Source organism: Battus philenor, unplaced genomic scaffold (genome assembly GCF_028537555.1).
Source record: "Battus philenor isolate CCGP_79_NKW_IND1 unplaced genomic scaffold, ilBatPhil1.0.hap1 SCAF_13, whole genome shotgun sequence".
NCBI lineage: Eukaryota > Metazoa > Arthropoda > Insecta > Lepidoptera > Papilionidae > Battus > Battus philenor.
This window is the reverse complement of record NW_027181675.1, coordinates 13,661,065-13,686,124: the sequence shown is the minus strand read 5'-3', so window position 1 is coordinate 13,686,124 and position 25,060 is coordinate 13,661,065. Positions and strand designations below refer to the sequence as shown.

At 34.7% G+C, this 25,060-nt stretch overlaps 1 protein-coding gene across 2 annotated transcripts; it reads left to right on the top strand.

The window, feature by feature from the left end:
• The first annotated feature begins 1,469 nt into the window (after positions 1-1,469).
• Positions 1,470-23,355, top strand: HPS4 (Hermansky-Pudlak syndrome 4 protein). Of its 2 annotated transcripts, XM_068777180.1 has the most exons (10): positions 1,470-1,625; positions 2,494-2,623; positions 9,559-9,663; positions 13,055-13,282; positions 16,798-16,892; positions 18,409-18,640; positions 19,292-20,454; positions 21,180-21,363; positions 21,851-22,068; positions 22,563-23,355. In XM_068777180.1, the coding sequence occupies exons 1-10, from the start codon at positions 1,618-1,620 to the stop codon at positions 22,729-22,731; spliced, it is 2,532 nt and encodes an 843-aa protein (XP_068633281.1). In that variant the 5' UTR covers positions 1,470-1,617; the 3' UTR covers positions 22,732-23,355. The 2 variants fall into 2 exon arrangements, with proteins under 2 accessions (XP_068633281.1, XP_068633282.1); XM_068777181.1 differs by lacking the exon at positions 9,559-9,663.
• The last annotated feature ends 1,705 nt before the right edge of the window (positions 23,356-25,060 follow it).

The window sequence follows — 25,060 nt, the reverse complement described above, 5'->3', positions numbered from 1 at the left end:
GTGGCCAGCGATATGGAACGTGAACGCTACGCAGCGTTTTCCGATGAAATCTAATTTTGACATTAATGAAACCGTACTTCGTACCACCACAGGTCTAAATTCTCCGAAAAAATATGAAGCGCATAAAATAGTCATCTGGTCTCAACATCTTTCATATAGTGCATATGAGAATGAAAAAGTTGAATAAATTCTGGTTTAATTCTGCTTCCTACTTCATTTTAATTTTTTATTGTTGTATATTAAAAATAATATTTTGAATGTTTTACATATCTTCATGAGAACATCATAAAAAAATTATTTTTATAACAATAAACTCTAATTAATTGAATACATATACTTTTAGTGTGTATTTTTAAATAACAAAGTAAAAATTGATGGCAATTTCCTTACGCAGGAAACGTTTTAGAATTCAAAAGAGCATATCGATGCATTCTTTATCAGTGATTTCACTTCAGAGTATAACTTGAATCGAAAAAGAACATTGTTACCACCCTTGAATAAAGATATGTGTACATGAAAAGTGATAAAGATAAAATAAACTTACCAATAAAAAATATTTAAATAATATCATAAATAAAAATTCTCGGTAAAAGTTAAAACAATTAAACGAATTCAAAGCACACTTCAAATATCGGAATATCAAAGACCTTTCCGTTTTACGTGGAACGGAACCGGATGTCCTTTGTGATATTCTATCAATCGATGCAAATTACCATTGAAATGTAAGCCACAAAAGTACTACTTATTTCGGTAAAAATCAAGTAAATTTTAATTTTATTTTAAAGAATACTGAATTTTATACTAGAATGTTTCTTAATAGATTTTATCTGCGTACCTTTTAAAATATTTATTAATTAGGTAAGTACGTAATCATTCTTTTTAGGTTATTGTAAAAAGTGCCTAAATTGATTTAGAAAATTATACATCAGCACCATCTATCGTATTAACTTATTAATACATGGTTTCTTAAAACTAATTGGTGGTAATGTAAATATGTCTAAACTATCTTTAAGAGAACTTGTACTGATGAGAAATATCGATAAATAAATTTAATAATTAATAAATAGATATAAACTTTCATAAATTTCTTATTATTAATTTTTTAATATTTCATAAATTATAGCTATTTTTAGTATTCTATGGATAAATATTCTCTAACCATCGCTAAGAAGTAACACAAAGTAATAAATTGTACTTCATTAAAGATTATATATTTTATTTTTAAATTTATATACATATTATAATATATTAACTTTCATAATAAACAAGTCTCGTTGATATACAATAATTATTTAGACTAGTATTACGACGATGTTAAATTCAACTAATGCATTTATTGATATGAAAAAATAATCATTGTTGTGTTATTTGGCAGAAAGTTGAATTCACCCATTTGTGTTTTTTTTTTTAACAATTTTATAACATATTTGGCAACATTGAAAACAACAGTCAATTGAAATGATACGTTTCGAAGTCGTGTCGCACATCTTCTAAAATATGGAAATAAGCGAATGTTGTGCCTAATTTATATTTATAATAGATTTCAGCCGCAAACGTAGGCGATATGTTGTATAGTGAAGTGTAATTTTGTCGCAATAAGTAAAATTACTAAACAAAATGGCTAAGTAAGTACGATTTACGTTGTATTTAGATTTGCGTTTAATAATGATCGTCTTTTTGAGAGCCTGTTTTCATTGATTAACGTTAGAAACGAATAAAATTTTCGAAACTAACATTTTTAAATAGACCAGTTTCAGTGGTAATAACATAATATCATATATTTATTTATATAACGTTAGATCATTTATTTTTAACGCCGATTTTATGTTTTTGCCGATAAACAAATATTTTAAATACGAAATGCGTATTTCTAAAACATGTAATAATTATTTTGCATACATGCTGTTTATGTTTTATTGTCTATGCAGAGAAAATATTCCTCCTTCTACCAACAAACATTCTTCAGGGATATGGCAAATCGTTCATATTATATTTTAGTAAAAAAAAAGAAATTTAACAATTGTAAATCGTAACTTTAAATTTTAGGAACCAGTTATAGTTTAATTTAGTTTATCTCATTTGTACAATATTGTATGCTATAACAAGCCAATAGCTCAACATTATATAGGTAGGTTACAATTAGTAAATAGGTGTAAAAACTTATAGAGCTTCTCTCTATCCCAAAATCACGTTCGCAATATTAATTTATAATATAATAATATATTAATAATCCTGTGACATTTTCATAAAAAAATTAATTTTTATTTCTAATCAACATTATATTCACCTTTGTTATCAACAATCTTTCGCCATTACACACATATTCAATGCCGGAATGGTAAAACTCAATTGGTTTTTCTGTAAAATATGTTAACAGATAAGACATTACTTTCTATTCATGTATATGTGTGTGCATATATTTAATTTTCAATCTATGCTAATATTTGATGTTTATTATTGGTAAGAAATAATATGTTTTATTTTCTGCCATAGGGAAATGATGATAGTGTTTGTGTATGACACACAATGCTGTGTCTCTGAAGAAGATGACCCTGCTGAGGCTGTGCTGTACTTTCATCCTGGCTGGGTCTCCGACACACAGAGACATGCACTGGCTGGACAGGTATTTATTAATATGATCACTGATATTATTCAATATTCGTCAGTTTTATAGGTTGGCTACTAATTCACTACATCTCCCTCTGTCTTTGTAAGTAGAATCCACTTCTTTACTTGTTGGTGTAAGTTAATTCCAATGCATTGTAAAGAGGCTTTATTAAACCAGACCATCAGCTGCCTGAAATGTATCTGGCTCTTCTCTCTATACTACTTCGGAACTGAACCTTGTTAATCCATGAAATGTTGAGAATATATGTCAATAAGCATATTATTATCCAAATAGAATTAGTAAAATTGACCAATAGTGTATGTCATAAGAAGAACGCCAAAAGAGCATAACTTAATAAAACTAGAATTGTATTGAAAAACTCTTTAAAGAATTCATTAACTTAATACTGTGAAGGTACTTAACATTCCCTGATCTGAGAAAAGCCCACAAAAACTAAATTGTCTCTTTTTGCAGTCACTTTTACAATATGAATGTGATCAGAAAATGTGTTGACTCTTCCAACATGACACTTGTATTATATTAACTATTCATTCATAAAATTAGTGTGCTAATTTTCATTCAAGAATAAACCTCAGACGTTACTAATGGCAGTGTTAGGCCCCCACTAGGTGAACAAACCACATAGTTAAAGTTGCTGAAAGTGCATAGATGTGAGTAACATAATATTAGGGGAAGGTTTATGCCTTGTTGTGGGTATATATGAGCTAAAAAGGAGATTAATATAGCAAGATAGTATTTAAAAAAATTTGAACTTATACATATTAGAATTGTTTCAAGAGTTCCTGGCCTGTCAATTTAGATCAGTATTTACTAACATTTTTTTGCGACATTATCCACTTTAGTCTTTCTAAAATTCTTATTACTTCCTATGTTACATATATAATTTTTATATTAAAGAGAAATGGTTAAACACATTAAAATTCACTTTCGAATTGCCCCTGAACAATCAAATTGCCTCCCTTTAAGGCGCAAGCCCCATTTTGAGAAAAACTGCTTTAGTGTTCATTCACAAGGTGATTGGTTATAGGTGTAAAATCTTTTACATCCATAACCAAACATCCTGTATATGTGAATCACTTCACTTTATATCACAATTTTTACTCAATACTTTGATATATAAAGATGTTCATTAATTATTTTTATACAAATTGATTTTATCTATGTTGTATATCTGTGTTGTGCGGCCAATATTTAATATATTGATATTATATCTGTATTTTAAATGTCTAACAATTTAGAAAGCAATTGAATTATGTACATAATTTTCTTTCAATATGTATAATTTGTATCTCACCAGTTTTATTGTACATAAATCTCTCTTGTATACTACTCTCTTGTATGCTTTTTATTTAAACATTGTGTTTAGTTATATATGTAAATGATTTGGGTGAATGTATATCTCATTTGTCGGAGGCTTTAAACCGGTAATTTTGTAATATGTAATTTTTTTATTATGCAACAAGGCTATGACGTTTGGCAGCAGAAAGTATGTAGGGACAGATAAATAATTATTTTGAAAAAAAAATATATATTTTCAATAAGATATTTATTACTGAAACCATTGATTTTTAGATAGTATATACTGTACATTAATTTAGACTAAGTTAACTATACATTCACCTCTTTAAAGCTATTAGCCTTTATCACCCCATATTGGATGGTGTGAATTATACTATAATTGATGGCTTTAATCGATCACCCTGTATATAGTACCCGGCGATAAATATTGCAAATCGACATTTAGAAAGAGACAACTGGATAATAGTCTTTAATATTTTTTAAACATTTCTTTTTATTGTCATTCTTTTCTCACAAAATCTTACATTCTCATTTATTCCTAATTTCCTTCTTTGCATCGCCTCTTATCTCTGCTCCATGATCACAGGGTTTTAATCACAGTTTATCACATCATTTTTTATTCTATTTAATTTTTATTATTTATTACGATACATTGATTTCTTTTGTATTTTATTTTATTATCTTATTTTGTTACTTATACTTTTTTTTATTATCTGTGTGAATCTGCTTACCTGGCCCTGAATTAATTTTAACTTTTATTCCGCCAGATTACATTTTCAATCTTATTAAATTTTGGACCGCATTGAATACAATCTCTATCGACAATATTCGTGAAATGCTACCCGACCGGTTGTTTAGTAACATCATTAGCAACGTACCAAATTAGGTAATTTATGTGTTTATATGTGGCAATACCACTGTTACATGTGGAATTGTTCTTTCACAATGCAATTCATTCTTAATTTAAAAAAAGCAAATATATTTTGATACACATAAATAATGGATGGATGGATGGATTTAAGTAGAGTTAAAAAATTAAAAAAAATAAACTGGACATTGTTAGGTAGTTAAAATAGATTAAGAGAAGTAAACGTTGTAATATGGCAAAGTAAATTCTAATAATAATAAAAAGGTATATACAAAATAATTGTTAAGATTTTTATTTTTAAAAGGTTGTATTTATAGCTTATTAATTAAAAGCTAGGCTAATAATTTGACGATTTTCAATCTGATCAAATTGTATCTATCGGCCCAAGTCGAGGCTCCCCTCGATCTTCCTTAACCTATCTAATAAAATCAGGCGCTACCTCATGGAAGTCCATCCTATCTAAGGGGCTAATATATAGCTACTTCAGCTATGCAGCAGTAGTCGTGCAATAAAGTGCACCGTCCGCCAGCCCGCTAATAAATGCGCGTGCAGTAAACATTGCGAAACGCAACTACCACCGTTAATCTATTCTACACGTTTCATCCCTCCACGGGGCATCCTCAGATGTTAGACCGACCAGTGCCAAATATCGAATGAGCTCCGTCCGTCACCGCTCTGCCATTTATATGATACCTCCCCCCACTACCACTCAAAATCACGTTACCAATCACGTGAGTGAATATTTTTTTGGCTTAGCGTACGTGTAAGTTATATGTGATTTTACGTAGTAGAAGAGTGACTTGAGTGAGTATGTTGGTAAATTCGTAGTAATGGAGAGGAGGAAACATTCACCTGTTCGTTAAATATAGTTTCAAAACCCCCGTGTCTCATTATTTCTAACCGTTCCAACATGTCCACCCGTAATCCTTTGTTTGCAGGTATGTAGTACGTCATAGGAATGACCGTCTGGTAAACTATGTCCCGACACTAAGTGTTTAACTTACTTAACCTCTTAACCGGGGAGTTCTCTTTTCACATTAGGAAGTGTTAGTACGTCACACCCGAAATACCTTATATTATTTTTTACGACAAACTTCATCAATTCTTTTTTTAATGGAATCAGGCGTTACCTCGCGGAAGTCCATCCTAAGTAAGAAAAGGACCAATATTTAGCCACTTCCGCACATGCAGTGGTAGTCGTGCAATGAAATGCACCGCCCGCCAGCCCGCTGATAAATGCGTATGCGGCAAACAATGCGAATCACACAACCGCCACCGCCAAATTGCTCAACACGTGTTTCACCCCTCCACGTGGCATCTTCAGGAGTTATGTTACACCGATTACTCTGTTGACTCTGTGTTTGGCACTAATGTGCGAAAGTGGCTAAATATTGGTCCTTCATCAATTCTTCACCACCATTCACATCTTCAATCTCTGTGTGACGTGTCGCTCAGTTCCTTGTTACAGTCTAAATTACTATCAAAGGATCCAAAGGACTAGCTCATAGTATTTTTGTACTTGCCGGTACTAGGATTTCGTCTTCGCATACATTCTTTTTTGATGGACTTATAAAGATGTATAATATATGACAGTAATGCAAAAATAAAAAAAAACATTAGTAGAATATGAAAATAAGTAAGTGTAAGTACTTACTCGTCGCAGCCAACCCACAATACGTCAATAACGAAATGATTCTGACCACCACCTTTTTCTTAAACTCATTTCGAAACAAGCATCGATGATGCATACCCTTATTACAAACAGTTATGCCTCCCATCTATCCCAGGGAGCAAAATATGTTTCAAGGACGTATTCACGTCGGACGTATATACGAGGGTGAATCAAAAAATTCTTGAAATCAATATTAAAAATGCAAAGATTTAAATAATAATATTTTATTTTTCTACATAATCTCCCTCCAATGCAATGCATTTAGAATAACGCGTTTCTAACTTCCTTATTCCTTGTGAAAAAAAAAATTTTTCTTGACTCTCGAAAAAGTCCTCTACGGCAGCTATAACCGCGTCATTATCGTGAAATTTTGTTCCACGAATTTCCTCTTTTAATTTTGGAAATAAGTGAAAATCACTTGGGGCTAAGTCCGGAGAATATGGTGGGTGGTCAAGGAGATTGAAGCCAGCACAGCGGATTGCGTTGAGCGCAACTTCCGATCGATGAGCAGGAGCGTTATCTTGAAGGAACAACACACCCAACGACAGTTTTCCACGACGTTTTTCTTTAATCGCTTCACGCACTTTCGGGATTAAATTTGCATAATAGGGTCCAGTAATCGTCTGGCCTTTTGGCATGTAATCAATAAAAAGGATTCCTTCACTATCCCAGAACACAGAGGCCATAACTTTGCCAGCGGTAGGAGCAACTCGAAATTTCTTAATGGATGGAGAGGATGGTCGTTTCCAAGACATGCTTTGTCTTTTAGTTTCAGGATCAAAATGGTGGACCCACGTTTCATCCATGGTGACAAGACGACGGCAAAAATTATCCGAATCACGCTGGAACATTTCGAGATTACGCTTGGAAATTTCCAAACGTCGCTTTTTGTTTTCGTCGGTTAACATTCGTGGCACCCATCTTGCAGACACTTTTTTGAACCCCAGTGAATCAATTAAAATGGATTGAACTCTACCAAAAGATATCTTTAGGATCTCAGCGATATGTTTTATAGTCATTCTTCTGTCTTCCAAAACCAGATTCTCAACCTTTTTGACATTTTCTTCTGTAACGGAGGTTGAAGGCCGCCCAGAACGCGGGTCATCTTTACAGCTTGATCTACCTCTTTTAAATTCAGCCACCCAGTACGCAACCGTAGAATAGGGTACAGCATCACCCCCTAATGTCTGCTGAATGTCCAAAAAAATTTCCTTCGTAGACATTTTTTTCAAACTGAGATATTTTATCACCGCACGTAACTCACTTTTATCCATAATTTTGACTTTTTAGCAACTCGTTGCACAAAAAAATTTATTACATGCGAACGAACTGACAAAAACAAGTGACAGTCTGCATAAATATAGTGTGATTTGAATATCGAAGTTGATCCAAAAAGGTTTCATATATATGCACTTCTAAGAACTTTTTGATTCACCCTCATATACGCAATGTTGGTTAAAAGAGATTTCACGATAAGCGCCTTCAGCAGGGCAAGGCAATATCTATCAGGTCAAAAGAATATTATCAAAATTTTTACAAAAATATTTTTATATCGGAACTCCTCAAAACATGACACCCCGGGCAGCCGCCCTTTTTACCTGCTCTGATATTCGGCGCTAATTATAATATAAAGTTCAAATTAAGTTAATCAACTGTCCAGTTATACATAGATAGTACGTTATTACGTACGCGCAGTATCTAGAATCGCAAGGCTTCGCAAACTATGCTAATGCGGCAATGTACTTAACTGGCTAGAGGTCACAAAGTAATCTGCGTTCGCTAAGTAACCCAGCGGTACGCAAAAGTTTAATGACGACTTAGACTTGATAATGAGAGCTTATACTCGCACACCTTCAAGTTATTTAGCAAGCCTATTAGATTATGTAAGACTTACTCACCTTACGTCACCAGAATCAGATGATGGGGTAGGTATAGTGCCATCGAAACGTCTGTACCGCGCCTAAGATAAGCCCGCGGCGAGACGGGGGGTGTATGGACTACTGCGTCCATTACGCAGACAACGCTCGCAGCGGCGGCGTTTATACTCGATTTACCCCAGCACTCATCTCGCCAAGGTTTGCCAAATCGCAGTACAGCGGTAAATGTACTGGCTAACTCCAGTAAATAAATGAAAAAAGTTATCGAATATTTATTTTGAGTACATGTTTTGAAATATTATTTTCATCATAAATTGCTGCGACATAGCAGTAGGGATACTCAGACTTGAAGAAAATCACGAGGGGTAATGTAAAAAAATATGTGATGTAAATTTTCTGAGATTTGCCACTGTCTGTCTCTGTTGACATATTTAAGTTTATTCGTTAATTTGTAAGAACGTTCTGTTTTTTTTTCGTTTCCTTTGCTTTGTTTGGGGCACGGACGTTACAATGCGCCGACAACTCACCGAAATTGTGGGAAATGACCTCTCGTTATTAGACTTCGTTAAGGCGATGGTAAAGAACGAGCAGTCATGGAGCGTTGGTGTAACCTTCTGCGAAAAAGTGAGGTCGCAAAATAAGGCTGCGGAGAGAGACAGAGAAAAAAACATCTGAGCTCTCCATCCGTAGACGGAGACCTGGACGTCGGAGGGTGTTATACCGGGCCTTTCTCCAAACCCATTAGCAAGGCCTTAGCGACGGATTCGGTATGATCCGCCACAAGTGAGGAGTTGAGGCACTAGGCCACCGTCGCTGAAACTACGGTAGTATGCGAAAGCGTTCCCGTAGTTTTAACAAAGAGCGTTCAAGGAGGAGAAGTAGGAGTCCGGCATAACCCTTTCGTTGCCACCCCAATGGAGAGGTATCCCTTGCAGGATTTAACCACGAGAAAAAAAGAACGTTACAATGCGGATGTAAATATATCTTTATTTTCTTGCTCTTTCTCCTTTCTCTCCTCATATATTCTTTCTCTTTTCTTCCAACATCCTTTGCGTAATCTTTCTTCTCGTTCTAATTTAAATATATATGTGGAACAATTGGGTATATTGTAAGTTTTATAGAATCTATACCATCTATTAATAATTAACAAGATGTCCTCGTCTTATCAATGTAAATACGCAAAGATGGTTAATTTAAATTCTTGTCTGTTCAGGTGGTGGGAACGGCGCACTGCATAAAGAGTCTGTTCTCCCAGCCTCTCTCTATAACACTGCAGAGCGGCAAGTTCATCCTCAGGGAATACGGCAGATACGTTCTGGTAAGTGAATTTTTAAAAATTACAGAAATATGTATCAATATGTATGTATATATGTATGTATAATAGTCCTTAATGTTACTTTTTAGATCATAAAATTTGCAAATAACTTTCTTAATGGCACCTAACTAGGAAATAAAATAAAATTAACAAAGTTTTACAAAGGTTGTGTTGTGTAAAGATTCATTAAATAAAGTACAATATTAAATATTTTATGTGCAAACAATAAAAACACAAAATACTACTACAGTTATAAAGATTTATTAATTAAATTTATTAAGAACAGCATTTTGTATTGGTATTATTCAATATACTTTTTAATCAAAAAGTGAGGTGAAAATCTCATTTAAAACTCCCAGCCAATGCGATGACAGGTATTTTTTTATCTTAGGTAGGTAGGACTGTCTATAACATTTGCCAAGCGTTTGTTTGTCATGGGATTTAATTATCTCCGAGTTACGTGTGATTTTGTCAAACATTTATTTTTCTCAAACGCGACGTGTCAATTGGTACAAAAATAGCTATTTTTTTTCGAAAAAATGCGAAAAAACCTCGACAGATCGTTTAGCAACCACCGTATTTGTCTAATTTAGCTGAAAAGGCCAATGCGAGGACACCGTTTAAACATGGTTAAGGAGATAAAAACCAAATCGATGAAAATCTATATCGGAAAAAGATCATTCCGACATATTTTGAAGAATGAAGAAAGCGTTGTCAAAACTGCGTTTTATTAGACGGTGATTGCTTTGAAGGGAATGAAATTGATTTGGAAGAATGATTACAGAATTTACATATAATGAACAAATTCACTTTAGTTTTTGATCACAGTATTATATGTCGAGTCGTTGTTACTTTGAACAGCGTCGACAGATGGCGTTAGCGGTTGATTGACTCACGCTATCGTTTAGCATAGCATAAAATGACACCGCTCTGTTGTGTCGGGATTAACTTATAGCTGCCACTTGAACCTTCAAAAACCGCTTGCTAACCCGCGAATCTCGACCGCCGTCAAAATTATTGTCTGGTTAACAGACGACTTGTTTTTCAGTGGTTTATATCTGTGATTTTCCTTGTTCTTATTATATTTAATCATTTGCTACTTTATGTATTTTTCATGCAAGACTTGTACAACGGATATTCCAACAGAAAAGAGTTTTTTCGAAAACCTAAGATGCAATGACAAAAAGTAATACATATATTATTACTTGCAATCATTCGGGAAAAACATCCATACAAAACGCAACTTCAAATTTTCTTTAAAGTTATTATCGCTAATTGATTTATTTCAAATTTAAATTATTTGAAAATGAATGAATTTAAGAGTGATCATTTTATACGGGGTCATTTGAAATAGGTGTAAATTTTTTTACCCCTATAAAGCTTTTATAGGCATAACCAAATTGTAGTGTAAATAGTAAAGAGCAGTGTAGCAATAGTATAGCTGTAGTGTATCAATGGTAGAGTGTAGTGTAGCAAATAGTAAAGTGTAGTGTAATAAATTTAGAGAGATTATTCTATTAAATACTATTCGAAAGAAACACGGACAGTGTCATAAAATATCCAATTACGTGTATGAATCCACCTGAAATAATGACATAATCCTACAGTATTTAACATTCCAACCCTAATAGAATAACGTCTAGCCGCAATATGATGTGTTTAGAGAAGGATATCTAATTAGGATTTATGTTCGATATTCAAATCTCTATTAATAGCATCATTATTATTAGATGTGTCACGAATAACGCTTAACCATAACAGTATTCTGATTGTTTATGCCTATTGAAATTTATATTTTTAATTAACACATCATGAACACACATCTTTATTGTCTATTCCCGAATACCAGAAGAGGCAAACTTAAGCTATAATCAAATAGAGCTTCCTTATAATAGTATCTATTGGAAATTATGAACCCTATGTTCGTTTTCATTTATGCTTCATGGACGTTTTACGGCTAAAATAATAATAAAAATTGCCGGAGGAGACCTATGTCTAGTTATGGACGTCATACGACTAATACGATAATAATGACAATCTGGGGGAGGCCTTATTCCAGCAGTAGACGTTTTACGACTAAAATAATAATTAAAATCTCCGGAGAAGGCCTATGTCTAGTTATGAACGTCATAGGAATAAAATGATAATTATGATAGAAATCTGGGGGAGGCCTAATTCCAGCAGTAGACGTTTTACGACTAAAATAATAATGATTATAGAAATCTGGAGGAGGCCTAATTACAGCAGTTGACGTTTTACGACGAATATTATAAAAAAATTCTCCAGAGGAGGCCTATGTCTAGTTATGGACATCGTACGACTAAAGTGATAATTATAATAGAAATCTGGGGGAGGCCTAATTCCAGCAGTAGACGTTTTACGACTAAAATAGTAATAAAAATCTCCGGAGGAAGCCTATGTCTAGTTATGGACGTCTTACGACTAAAATGATAATGATGATAGAAATCTGGGGGAGGCCTAATTCCAGCAAGTAGACGTTTTACGACTAAAATAATGATAAAAATCTCCGGAAGAGGTCTGTCTAGTTAGGAACGTCATACGACTAAAATGATAATGATGACGAATCTTTAGCAAGACCTTTATTTATGCTTTAAGTGTATTCAAAAGTCTAGCTTTAATAGGATGAACATAGCAGTCTTCTTTAATGTTATTAACATTCAAGGTTTATTTTTTTGAATACACGCAGCCACGCTAATTGGTGAACGGTGCTGCGGTTCGCGGCAATTGTCTAGAGATTATCCAATTTGTGTTAAAATGTCGACTTTGAGTGACTCGTTTTGCGGTTGAAATTTAGTTCATGAAAATTAAAAATTCTGCTTGAATTTAGAAGCACGGTTTTTTTTACTATTTTTAATTTTGCATCAATTAGTTGCGACATTTATAGTCTATTATTATTACCATATACCTGGCGGAGGTGAGACAAAGATATAGACAGTATAGATGCTGTATTTATATGAAGAATATTTACTAATATGGTTGCAGTGACTATATCACTAAAAGCTTCCAAATTCAAATCGACATTGTAATTTCAATTTGTGTGCTCATGTATAATATAATTTCAAAGGTATTGTTGATGTGGCGGCCAGTAACACTGTCACAGGCTATACTGTTATTATTATAAATGCTTAATAAATCTATTATCAATATCTTGGGGTGCTGCAGGCTAATTATTACATCTGGATGTAGAGAGTCTGCACGGGCAGATAGTAAAAAATAATTTATTTTGACACTCAGAACACGCCACTAAATTTTGGAATCTCTTCTTATTATATGATTATTACGTTATGTATTATTTTTGAAATAAATAATTTTTGGATAGGATTAAACATATATCACTTTGTATAAATACTGTAAAAATAATTGAACCTTCTAGGCGATAGGCAGCGATCGGAATATTCCGGACTGGGTGCTGAAAAACCGCGCCAGTCTCCTTACCTCCATGATCAAGGTTTATCACGGCGACCTCCACACCATCGCGGAACAGATGGAGGACCAGAAGAGGTTGGCGGAGAAGCTGTACCAAGTCTTCGAGACCTACCTACCTGTTCTACAATACGGCTGTCACATCTTCCAAAGAGTACCCATGTTGAGTCTGCCAAAGGTAATTTTGTAAACTTTTTTATCTTTATATATATCACAGGGGTCACTCGGTGAGTATATAACTACCATAATTCGACAAAAACTATATAAGCTACTATCATTTTTCCCATAGAATGTCCACTGCTGGGCATAAGTCGAGAAACTGGCTCAGAGATTTCCTTTAGGACCTGTTGGAAGTGGCCTTGCAATATATGCTATACATTAAAATATAATAACACTTTCATATATACAGGGCGATTGGAAAAGATGTAAAAAAAATGTATTATTTTTTCCGCATAATCAAAAAAATAATCTGGATTAATAATTATATTATTTCCAAAATATATAAGGGAAAGTAATGTCGCTTTCTTAAGTTAAATACACGACTGCATATTTAACAAGTTTTTATTTCTAATCAACAATATATTCACCTTAGTTATCAACAACCTTTTGTCATATAGTATACAACGTCTTCCAAGTCTGTAATGAGCTACCAAATGACAATCAAATATCGACATGCGCAGAAACATTAATTTCCGGTGTCCCAATATATCTTGGAAATAAATGATTTTTGTGAAGGGTATATCGTGCATTTCTCCTTTTAATTCTTTAACAACCTATTTTCAAACACCATATATATAAAGCATTTTGTGAAACAATAATTAGCTTTTTGAGTATTTCAAAAGTCACAGTAAACATTTACGTGCAGAAGTAAATTTCCATGAGATGTTGTTGATGTACGAATATCAACTCGAACGAACGGGGGCCACTCCCTTATGTTTACTAACCTTTAGACAATTCCAATTCCAATATGTACCCAGGCGATAAGAATAATACTTGTGCAGCCACATACTATGTTATTACTTGTATATGTGTATTTATGCAATACACATATTTGTTCTACATTACGTCTGTCTTCTAAAGAATCAGGAATAAAGTGATCCGCAGACGAACGAAAATTATCGGCATAGCTTAGAAGATAGGCAAAGTGAAGTAGCTGAGATCAGGCCACATAGCGTGCAGAAGAGATAGCATCTGGAAACTTTAGGTTCTGAAGAAGATGCTAAAGAAATGCAGCGTAGAACGTCAACCCACAATATGAACGTGGACGAACCGAGGTTGGATCCGGATCCCTTCATGGCTCGCAGTAGATATCAGCTGACATGATGATATTGAACGCTATTATAATTATAATGAAACAATTCCGCATTGGGCTCGCGTTCAATAACCCTGTATATTATATATAAGTACCCACTTACAGTTCGTACTGTATCTATAAAGGAGTAAGCTTGTTCCCCAGGAATTAAATAATACAAATACAAAAATATTTTTTAAAGAAATAGAACTAAGAGAAGTAGCTCGTGTCGCAATAGTGTAATAAAGCTGATAATACTTGCATTGCTCAGTGTGCGTCATGCGTTTTTTTACTTCGAGTATAAGTCCAATATTTAAATTTGGAACATGATTATTTTTTTAAAATCGAATATCTGATTTGTTGGCAAACGAAGTCTATCTGCAATTTCATGATAATATCTGTCGACTTATAGCAGATCTGCCAACGCTGCATTGTCCAAAAGTGGGTTGCCAAGATTTATGCAAAAACATACTCATACAAAAATATAATTCAAAAATATGGTTACTTTAAATTAGTTAATGTAATAATTGTCCCCTTCCAAAAAACCAAAGGCAAAAAGTAGGCAGTTGCCTACATTGTACGGATGATATCAGAGAAATTATTGTCGCATTAAATCTGAATTTCTACAAGCGATCGGCAGTCGTTCTCCGATAACAACGTCGAGTCAATAAACAAGCATTTATCGTTCGCTTGATAAGACACAGTAAAATATCTTATAGCTGTACTTGTATTTACGGAAACGGTATCAATAAGATTATAAATATTTAGATATTAAATATAGCTGAGCCTAAATGAGGAGTCCTAATCCTTGGCGATGCTCTGGAACTAGACCATTAAAACGCAAGATTATCACCAGAAATGATTTGAAGTGAAGGTAGTAATTAAAAGGACCATTCCAAAATGAAAAGGGATCTAAAGACACGGGGGGGGGGGGAGAAAAAAGGAAGATAAATAAAATAAAGCTGAAGTTTATTTCAACAAATCTGTTATTATACATGATTATACTCTAATGGCGCCCTTTGTGGGTCTCCTATATATTCCAACTGTCTCAAATCTTTACAGCTTTTTGCAGTTACTAAACTTATCCATCCCTATATATTTATCTTCCAAAAAATTTACAGCTTATTTGTCCATTCGCTCTCTTTGTCGCCTATTTTATTTGAGTCTTTTATTGAGCGGCTGTCACGTGCCGGTAGTCCCATTTCCATGCATCTACGATGTAGTTAAGATCACAATAGCGATGCAAATATAATGTATTTCAATGTGCTTCTAATTTCAAATCATCGTTTGTGGATATTGATATGCATAAATGAAGGAAAGATTGCTATTACTCGAGTCAGTTTTATTGTTTCTGTTGAAGTCATTACTGTTAGCCTGGAGTGCTTTTGCAGCTTATCAGAACTTAGTTCGAGATAATGATGAAATGAGATCCGCGAACTTAACAAAATTTATTATAATACTCTAGTTGAACAATGATGGTTATCTATGATGTACTCTACCTAAATGTGTAGTGAGTGATGTGTGTTGTAGAGTGCGAAGCGATGACTACTCGAGGGAGGGGGTGTATGTTGATCCCTTTGATTGAGTCGGTGGATAGCCCCTCCCCCCCGTGTGGACCGACGAAATAAATAAAGTCGCAAGGATTCGCTGGATGCAGGCAGCGCCAGACCGGTCATCGTGGGATTCCTTAAGGGAGGTTTATGCTTTGTAGGGAACTTCTATTGGCTAACAATGATGATATCAGTTAAAGAGCCGTCAGATGATTAGAAACCCCCAGATTGTATAATAACACCCAGACTGCTTAAACTATTAAAGATAATGCAATCATTTTGCTTCCGTCATTGAATTATTTATTCCGTAATAATGTAATTACCATTACCGTAATTACCAGCGTGGTAAGTAGTAGTTTGCTGATTCAACAACCTGTATTTCTAGATAAAAGATTTGCCGCGTATCTCTACTATATATGCCATTAATACGAAAGATTGCGACTAGATTTTAATTTTATTACGCATTATCAATAAATAATATATATGTATATTTATTGCGAGTTAAGCACGAAAAATACACTTTATAAAAAAATATATGCTCTAATCATCACCAACATCATCATCCTTTTAGCCATAGGACTGCTGAAGATAGGCCTCCTCCATAGATTTCCAATAGGACGGGTTGGAAGCGGTCTGCATCCAGCGATCTTAAGTTCCGTCTGCACACCTTGTGTTGGCCATACGATTCGTAGTCTCCAGAACCTCAGGGTCTATAGTTCCGCCCGCTATGGCCTGCCTACCTTCACTTCAACCTGCCAACTCCCTAGGCTATATCAGTTAGTTTCGTTCCTCTACGGGTCTCATTTCTGTTTCAATTTTCTAATAGAGATGTTCTATTTGGTATTCAAACAGAGTGCTAGCTCGGTGTACATGGAGTCCATGCAAATCCTGGAACACTGTAGAAAAAATGCCGGCGTTCTCGGAGGAGTCATTCTATATAACAACAAGTAAGTTATTACACCACAATATTTCTAAAAGTATGCATCAAAGTGACATTGTCCAAATGAAATGCATGATAGAATTATATCTATAAATAATGTTCTAACTCTTTACTGCACATGTACTAGTTTTACCCCTGAAATGAAACCTGCTGACTGTATATTACTATTATCAACAGTGGTTCAACATACGACTACCGCACATTACATGTAACTTTTATATGGATGCTTCACTTGCCCGATCGTTTTCATAAAACAAGAAGTTGAGAAAATAATTTGTTATATGTTGCTGTTATAATATATTTATTATATGCTGTTGTATAAAATGGTTTTCAAATTACAAATTCAAAAATACTATGTGGAACATCGGCGATAAATATTGCACATCGACCTTTGGAAAGAGACAATAATCGGCTAATTACGGCTTCATAGAGTGTCAGTCGTTGTATTTGGTGCGACAGAGATTACGCTCTACGAAGAGAAATTAGCCGATAGTCTCTTTCCAAAAGTCGATGTGCAATATTTGTCGCCGGGTACAGTAAGTAAGCGTAACACAATGCGTTAAAAAATAACATATTAAAAGAAGAAAAAATGTAATTCTAATTTAAGTTTTATATTTTTTTAATTGGCGCGCATTCGTTTTTTGAGGGTAGTTGATAAACTGACAAGTGTGTAAAAAATCGGTACCTTCTTACTTTACATATATAATGCTTTATTATATTTGAGAAGTCAAACACAGTAATTATTTCTGAAACGAATATTTTATTTTCAGTAATACTGTACAGCACACAAATTTAATACAATTAAACAAATTATATGTAATTACCTGCAAATTAAAGTAACGACATTCAAAGTATTTAACTGCTATTAATTAGTTTTAACATTAATCCTCGTGATTATAGGTTAGGAAAAAATACAAAATTTGTTTCACATAAGTCATTGACACTTTTAAGTTACACGTTAAGAATATATACATTTATTTGAGTTATAGGTAATTCAAATAATTTAATTATTATGGAAAGTATATTTTCCTTGTATATGTGAACATTGTTTATGAACAATAAAGAAAAGGATAGCAAATAATGCATTACGTCCAATAACCTCAGATCCTATGATATGATGATGATATATGTTTTATCATATATAATGGAATCAGGCGTTATCTTGCGGAAGTCCATCTTAAGCAAGAAAAAGACCAATATTTAGCCACTTCCGCACATGCAGTGGTAGTCGTGCAACAAAGTGCACCGCCCGCCAGCCTGCTGATAAATTCGTATGCGGCAAACAATGCGAATTACACAACTGCCACCGGTAAATCACTCAACATGTGTTTCAACCCTCCACGGGGCATCTTCAGGAGTTATGTTACACCGATAAGTGCCAAACACATAGGCTCTGCATGTGCGTAAGGGGCTAAATATTGGTAATTTTCTTACATGTGTTTTATCAAACATCCATGAGGTATAGGCGAGCCCAAACAGTATTCATCCTGTAGTCATTCTAATAGTGCTGTATACTTCTCCAGAATCATCTCTACTCAACTTCCTCCAAGTCTCACATCGTACCTGACCGTAGTAGATCCATACAGAATAAAATCTCCCGCGGAGACTCTACAAACGGAGACACCTCTGCCGTTGGGATCTCAACTTCTTGTAGTGTACGTTGGAAAGAAGACTTATGAGACACTTAAGAAGCAATCTGACAAGATGCAGGAGTTCTATCAGAACGGTGAAGAAATGATCGCTAAGTTTAAGAAGGTATAGTTCAAAATTAACTTATTACATCAATATCACTTAGCTGTAAAACATCTACTGCAGGGACATAGACTTTCATTGTAGAATTGTAACAAAACCGGTTGGCAGTGGTCTACATACAGCGTCTTCCTTAACATGATCATCTTTCCACCTTGTAAGTGAACTTCATACGCTGCACTTACCGGTACATGGTCTCCAGTTCCAGAACCTCAAGACAGAGCCAATCAGTTCTGTGCACTATGTAAGTTAGTTACCCACTGCCACTTGTAGAGAAACGATTGCAAGCTTGCCAATAAGTCACGAAATGTTGGCTGGATAGATATAATAATTTATGGAAAATTGTTAAAAATATACGTTAAAAACCCCTACAATGTTCTAGAATTACAAATTAAAATTCTTGGAACTAAATTGTTGAATTTATACAGGTAATTAATATTCTTGTAATTGTTTATATGTCGCTTAAGTTTAAATAGAGTTGAGAGAGAGTCTTGACATAAATCGGTAAAAAAATTGTTATAGGTAAAAAAGTAGCAAAAAACCAAAGTGCCAAATTGTTCAGTAACTAATTATTAGTCTTATGTTTAAAATTTGGTTATCCTATATTTCAGATTTTATTTGAATTAGCATCACTTTTTATAAATACATGTTGTACAGATGCAAGAAATAGAACGAGAGAAGCAAAGAGAATTTCCACAGAGCGGTATGAAGAGGGACAAATCACTGCTATTCACCGCTGTGCCAGAAGAAGACCACACTATGATATCCCCACCGAACAAAGAACACAACCCAGAAGACAGAAAACCCAGCATGCCCGATGTCGTCCCCTTCACAAACAAACCCCGCCCAAGGCCGAACAAACTCTCTCTGAGCTTCAAAACACAAAAGTCCCTCGACGAAGACGCACTGGAAAACGATAAGAAACCATTCACCGGACAAACTAGCGTCTGTTCCACTCCAATGGTCGAATACAAAAGACTCCATGGCAACATGCTATCCATTTGCCAGAACCCAGATAACCATGTACAAGAAAAAACTCCTGATTTGGAACCGGATGTACTGAAAAACATAGAGAACTGCGCCAAAATGAAAATAGAGAGTGAGAAACGTGATAATAAAATGGTTTTGGACATCAACTGTATAGCCGATCACTTCATAAACAAACCTGAACCGATGAGGAAGCTCGCAAGTGTCATGGACATTCAAGAAACATTCAGGAAGATCTCCAACAGAGCCACGTCGAAATTTAAATTAAAACGTTCTCAGAACGAGGAAGATTCTCCATCACAGGAATCCAGGAGTCCGAGTACACTCACAATTAACGACCCACTGTTTCCGGTGTTTAGGAACGATGGTGTAGCAATTTCTGAATCTCTCTTCAACCAATATCTAGAGCAGTATTATTCCAGAATGAAACAGGAGTCCAAAGAGGATAACATGTTCAATTTCAATATGAAGCAAGGAGAACCTGAGAAGTTCGAAGATTTTGACTCGGAAATGACGAAGTCACCGCAACGGACTCCTAAAAAGATTGCAAAAGATTCGAACAGAACTTTACCAAGCGACCAGTCCAGGCGAAAAGCTTTATCGCTGCCCTTGAAGTCACTGACGGAGAGTTCAGAGCCCCAGGTTGATGCCGAAGCAGTTAGTTTTAAGAAGAAATTGACTGGAGTCCAGTTGACGCCGCTAATGGAGAAGTTAAGTCATTTAGCCTTCACTTCGGATAAGTCCAGCGGTTACAGCAGTAGAGTCATGACTCCGTTAGAGATAAGAGAGTTTCTCACTCCGGCCGCTGAACGGCAAGTCACTTTCTCTGACAGGTAAGTCAATTTTTCCTAAAAAGAAATCATTGTTTTAAATGCAAACAGCAAAGTGGTCCATCCCAACATTGTAATATTCATTCAATTCAATTTTCATTCAGCTAAAATAAAAAATACACAGGTTTTTTATCAGTAGTGTGCAAAGTTTTGCCACTTTTGTTTCTAATTGCGCCATGCCATCGAAACTCGGAGATTCCCTTTCCAACTGAAACTCAACACAATTTTAATTGTTTTATTTCCACTTTGTTTTTCTAATTTTAGAGTTCAGTTCCATTATGTAGTTATGCTTTTTTTTAAAGAGAATTTTTTTAAAAGAAATTTATAATTTTTAATAGAAAAACTATATATATTTTACTTGTTTCTGATTACAAAACAAGGTGAATATTTATTGGCAGAGTGACATTATTTTTGTTTTTTATATGTTTATTTTGTTCAATTTTCTTTTTAAACGGTAGTATTTTCGTAACGCTCGAAACTATCTCAGATCTTTACATGGTTTGCTATACAAAATCATAATTCACGTTGCGACGTGTTTTTTTTTTTTTTTTTGGAACGTAACCAACATAATTTGAAACAAAAAAATAATAAACTTATTCATTAGAACTCAATTTTTTATTGAATAAAGGCAGTAGTATACATGTGTAATTTGTTTAAAATATATTCCATAATAATTTTGAGACGCAGATGTCATTTACCTTATGTGTGACATATAAGTAATTTTGCAGGAACAAAACGCACCGTGCGGACTCTGAGAGCGACTCGGAGTCGGAGAGTGAGCTAGAGCTACTGCCAGCGTATAGCGAGCACGCCGTCAAGTGCGCGCTCTTTGTCAGCGGCCTGCACAACATGGCACTACTGGCATTACTCGACGTCGAAGCCGCTGACAATGTGGACACCATCAATAGTCTCGTGAGTTCATCACTATTTCAGTAAGACTTCCACTGAAGCTGCCTGCATCCAGTGTTCCTTGGCAAGGTCTATAGTCCATCTTTTGGATTAAGTCATCATTCACCATCATTTCATTCCCAGGACCTAAACTACTGGACATAGGCCACATCCATTGATTTCCAACAAGTCTTGTTGGAAGGGGCCTGCGTCCCGTGCCTTCTCCTTAATAAAGTCCTCTGTCTGTCTTGTCGGTAGATATCCAATGCTGTGGTTAACTATCCGAATTCACTGAAAACATAAGGCCAATGACCATCTGTCCTGTACACTATGTGGTCTAACGACTGCCACTTCAATCTTGCTAATCTGCTGGGCTCTGTCACTTTGGTTAATCTACAACCCCAAGACCTTATATGTTAACCTCTATTTATTTACTTCTATTACAGTACAGGAAACTTATACTAAAGTTTTTAAATGTAACTTTGTTTAATTAAGTAATATTTTTTCATAGTGGGAAACATCTCTCAATGCGCTGGGACCGATCGAGCAGAAATGCATGGAGCCTTTACCAGCTGAAGCGGAGACCAGTGACTACAGCTACCTAATGCTGGACCCCGACTGGGGTTCGGTGCGCAAGGGCGGACCTTGGGCCGCTATGGACATCGCCACCATGGGCCTCATTCACAATGAGTTCTCTGAGGACCCTGAACTATCAGAGTTTATACTAAGGTACTGACAATTATTTTTAATAATAAATATTAATGTCTTGATCACAGATACAATGTTGTACGACGATTGTTATTATCCATATAAGTATATATTCCCCTTGAAATTTAAAGCTTACTCATTTCTCTTATTATAATAGCTTTTTGGTAAATTTTCCTAGAAACTTCCCTGATTCGATCCCGTAATTAAATCTAGAGCGTAGCCCTCTGTTGTTTCATTAGTGATTGTGAGATTGCCAATGAGGTTCGAAGTTAGAGACCAGGTTTCAATGCCATAAACATTGGCAATACTGGTTGTAGATCACGAGATAAGATATTCCTTTATATGCCCATCGCCCACTACAAGGCCTCTTCCAAAGATAGGCGCGGTGACTATTGCAATGGCCGCATCCAACAACTCCCAGCTACCTTGACTATGTTGTGGGTACACTTGTGGGCATACTGACGTCGGGTTTACTGACTCGTGGTCACCACTATTAAATTCTTCTTTGCCCACAGGAGTGACGAAAGCGTAGTCCTGGGTGCGACATGCGGTGGGGCCCAGCTGTACTACCAAGAAGCGGGTACTCGTCCTCCAGGACCTCCCCCACCCTCTGACGCACTGGCTTCTGCCCCGCTCAGAGCCCGTCGCAGGCTGCACCGGGACCACTGCGCACTTCTATTGTAAACCACTACAACCTTCAAATCTTGTGATAATGAAGCTAGTAACATCTTTAAATGAAACTTCTCTAATATATAATGCTTATTAATACAGCTAAGCTACCATATTAAAATCTATGAACGAGTACAACGATCTAAAAATGCTAGCCAAGTGTATAACAGCCATGAACTGAACATACGAAAGGTGCTTGTCTGCGTTTTATCTAGTGTAAACTAGATGGCGTTGGTGTTGAAATTCTACGGGACAATTTGTAAACCTTTATAATTTGTATTTGTTTCATAAATATTTTTAGTTTTCCACGTAAAAAGTATACACAAATTAAACACGTTCGGTAAAGCGTAGGTTAGAAGATGTGATATACTCCCTTTTATCGGCGCCCTTATATAGGACTATAGGAGCCTTTAGGGGTTAAAAAGCGCTGATAACATAGCTTTACTGATGCCGACAATAAGTCGATGTATCCATTGAAGGGACAGCATTAATATAAATTTTAATTTGTTTAAAATGTACAATGTCACTTTTTGTGCCATCTAAATTTTACTTCGACTTTTATTCCATTGCAAAAAAGATCATGTCAAATATTGTTATATACTATGTTTTTTAATATTTTTTATATGATACCTATATCATATTTAATGAAATACTTTCATGTATTTTTCAAAAATTATCTGTCATAACTTACATTTTAACCCATCATTTGGAATTCGGTTTCAAAACTATGGCCACAACAAATTATGTAGGTAGTTGGAAAAGTTAAATTTAGTATGCTGAAAATAATTGATAGAAATAGTTTTTTGTAGCTACATATAGATGACTAGTTTTGTTAAGAAAAACTGTTTCACGCCCTCTTGATAAGTTTCATAAGATTGATTCAAAGCACTGTTGTATTTAAATGATGGATTAATACATGTTGGTATTTGAATATAGATGCCATTGTGAGAAATGATACAGGCCGGTATAAGAGACGTATGGCTGAAATGAATAAAAGAAATTACTTGCACGATTGGCAATTACATGTACTCGATTGTGCTTCAGACATTACAACCAAATTTCAAAAACCAGTCTGCTTAAGGTACCATGTGTACCTAGAACATTTTTTGTTATTTATTTGAATTTACTAAACATTCCAATGTTAATATAAAAAAAATCTGTACCATTGCAATGCAGCCCCTCCAAGAAATGTTCCGTCAAAAATTAGTATCGCAATCTAGTGTTATGCAATTTTAAAAATATCTAAATCATTTACAATCCAGCTGTTACCTTAGGTTCCATTTAGGGTTTTTAAAGTATGTAATTTTGGCTAGCTCTCAGTACTCGTATTTATCTATAGAAACCTTTTTAGATTCTAGTGTAGTTATTAATATAGTGAAATCTTAGTACTCGTGCGACCTTAGGTTGTAATTACATGTAGTTGGTTACTACATAGAACCTTAGTTTCATTATTCAATAGTCCATTATGGCGCCTATTTTTATTTTGCTTGTACCGGTCGTAGACATGTGCAATATTGTTCTAATATTTTACCACCATCGCTCTATGAGATTAGGCTTTTATAATTATTAATAATCGTATTATTGTAGGGTACATCAACATATTACAAATTGGGAAGTCATTATTAATATTTAATAAAATAGTGCCATTCTGCCTTGGTAAAACAGGACGGAAAGTAATAGAAATGTTTTTGCCCCAGCCAAATTCGATGCCATTTACCAATTCTAACAAGTATATTTTTCTGTATATTATTTAGATCTATATATCTTTTTAAAGTTGAGCGCCACAACTAGCTTCGTGCTATAGGAAAAATAAACATTGTTTAGTATGTAGTCATTCTTACAGGTTAAAAACATATCTTCACTCTTGTCCGTATAAAGATATTTTTATTGACATCTATTAACTTGTGTGTAACATTTGAAAAATCCATTACTATCTATAAACTTAAAAGAAATCGAGAAATATTTGATCATTCCAGTCTTCAAAGAGGTGTTTATATGCAAGTCATTAATTTTTTGAAGATGTTTTGTTTATTATCAGAAAGTATTGAAGTGTTTTTGCAAAATTTTATTGTATTTTTTACGCTCACTAAATCTTGCCATTAGCTCGTAAGTTCCCCCGGCCACGTTATAGATAGATATCGCTAGTCTGCTCAAAGTTGCCATCCGACTATTTATAGTGTAGAAACAAAGTTATAAATTTATTTTAGGATGTCATAAGATTCTTTCGCTTGCCAAAAGCGATTAAAACCAATTTTATTTTTGAATTTGAAGTTGTATTACATAGAGGTAAGTTGGCACTCCTCTGTTGGAGTAGTTTTTAAATCATGAACGGAAACCATTGAGT

Excerpts from the sequence above, each read along its gene's own strand:
- HPS4 (XM_068777180.1), top strand. Across the intron at positions 16,893-18,408 it reads GTCATTCTATATAACAACAA|AATCATCTCTACTCAACTTC; the intron begins GTAAGTTATTAC and ends ATACTTCTCCAG. Across the intron at positions 20,455-21,179 it reads CAAGTCACTTTCTCTGACAG|GAACAAAACGCACCGTGCGG; the intron begins GTAAGTCAATTT and ends GTAATTTTGCAG.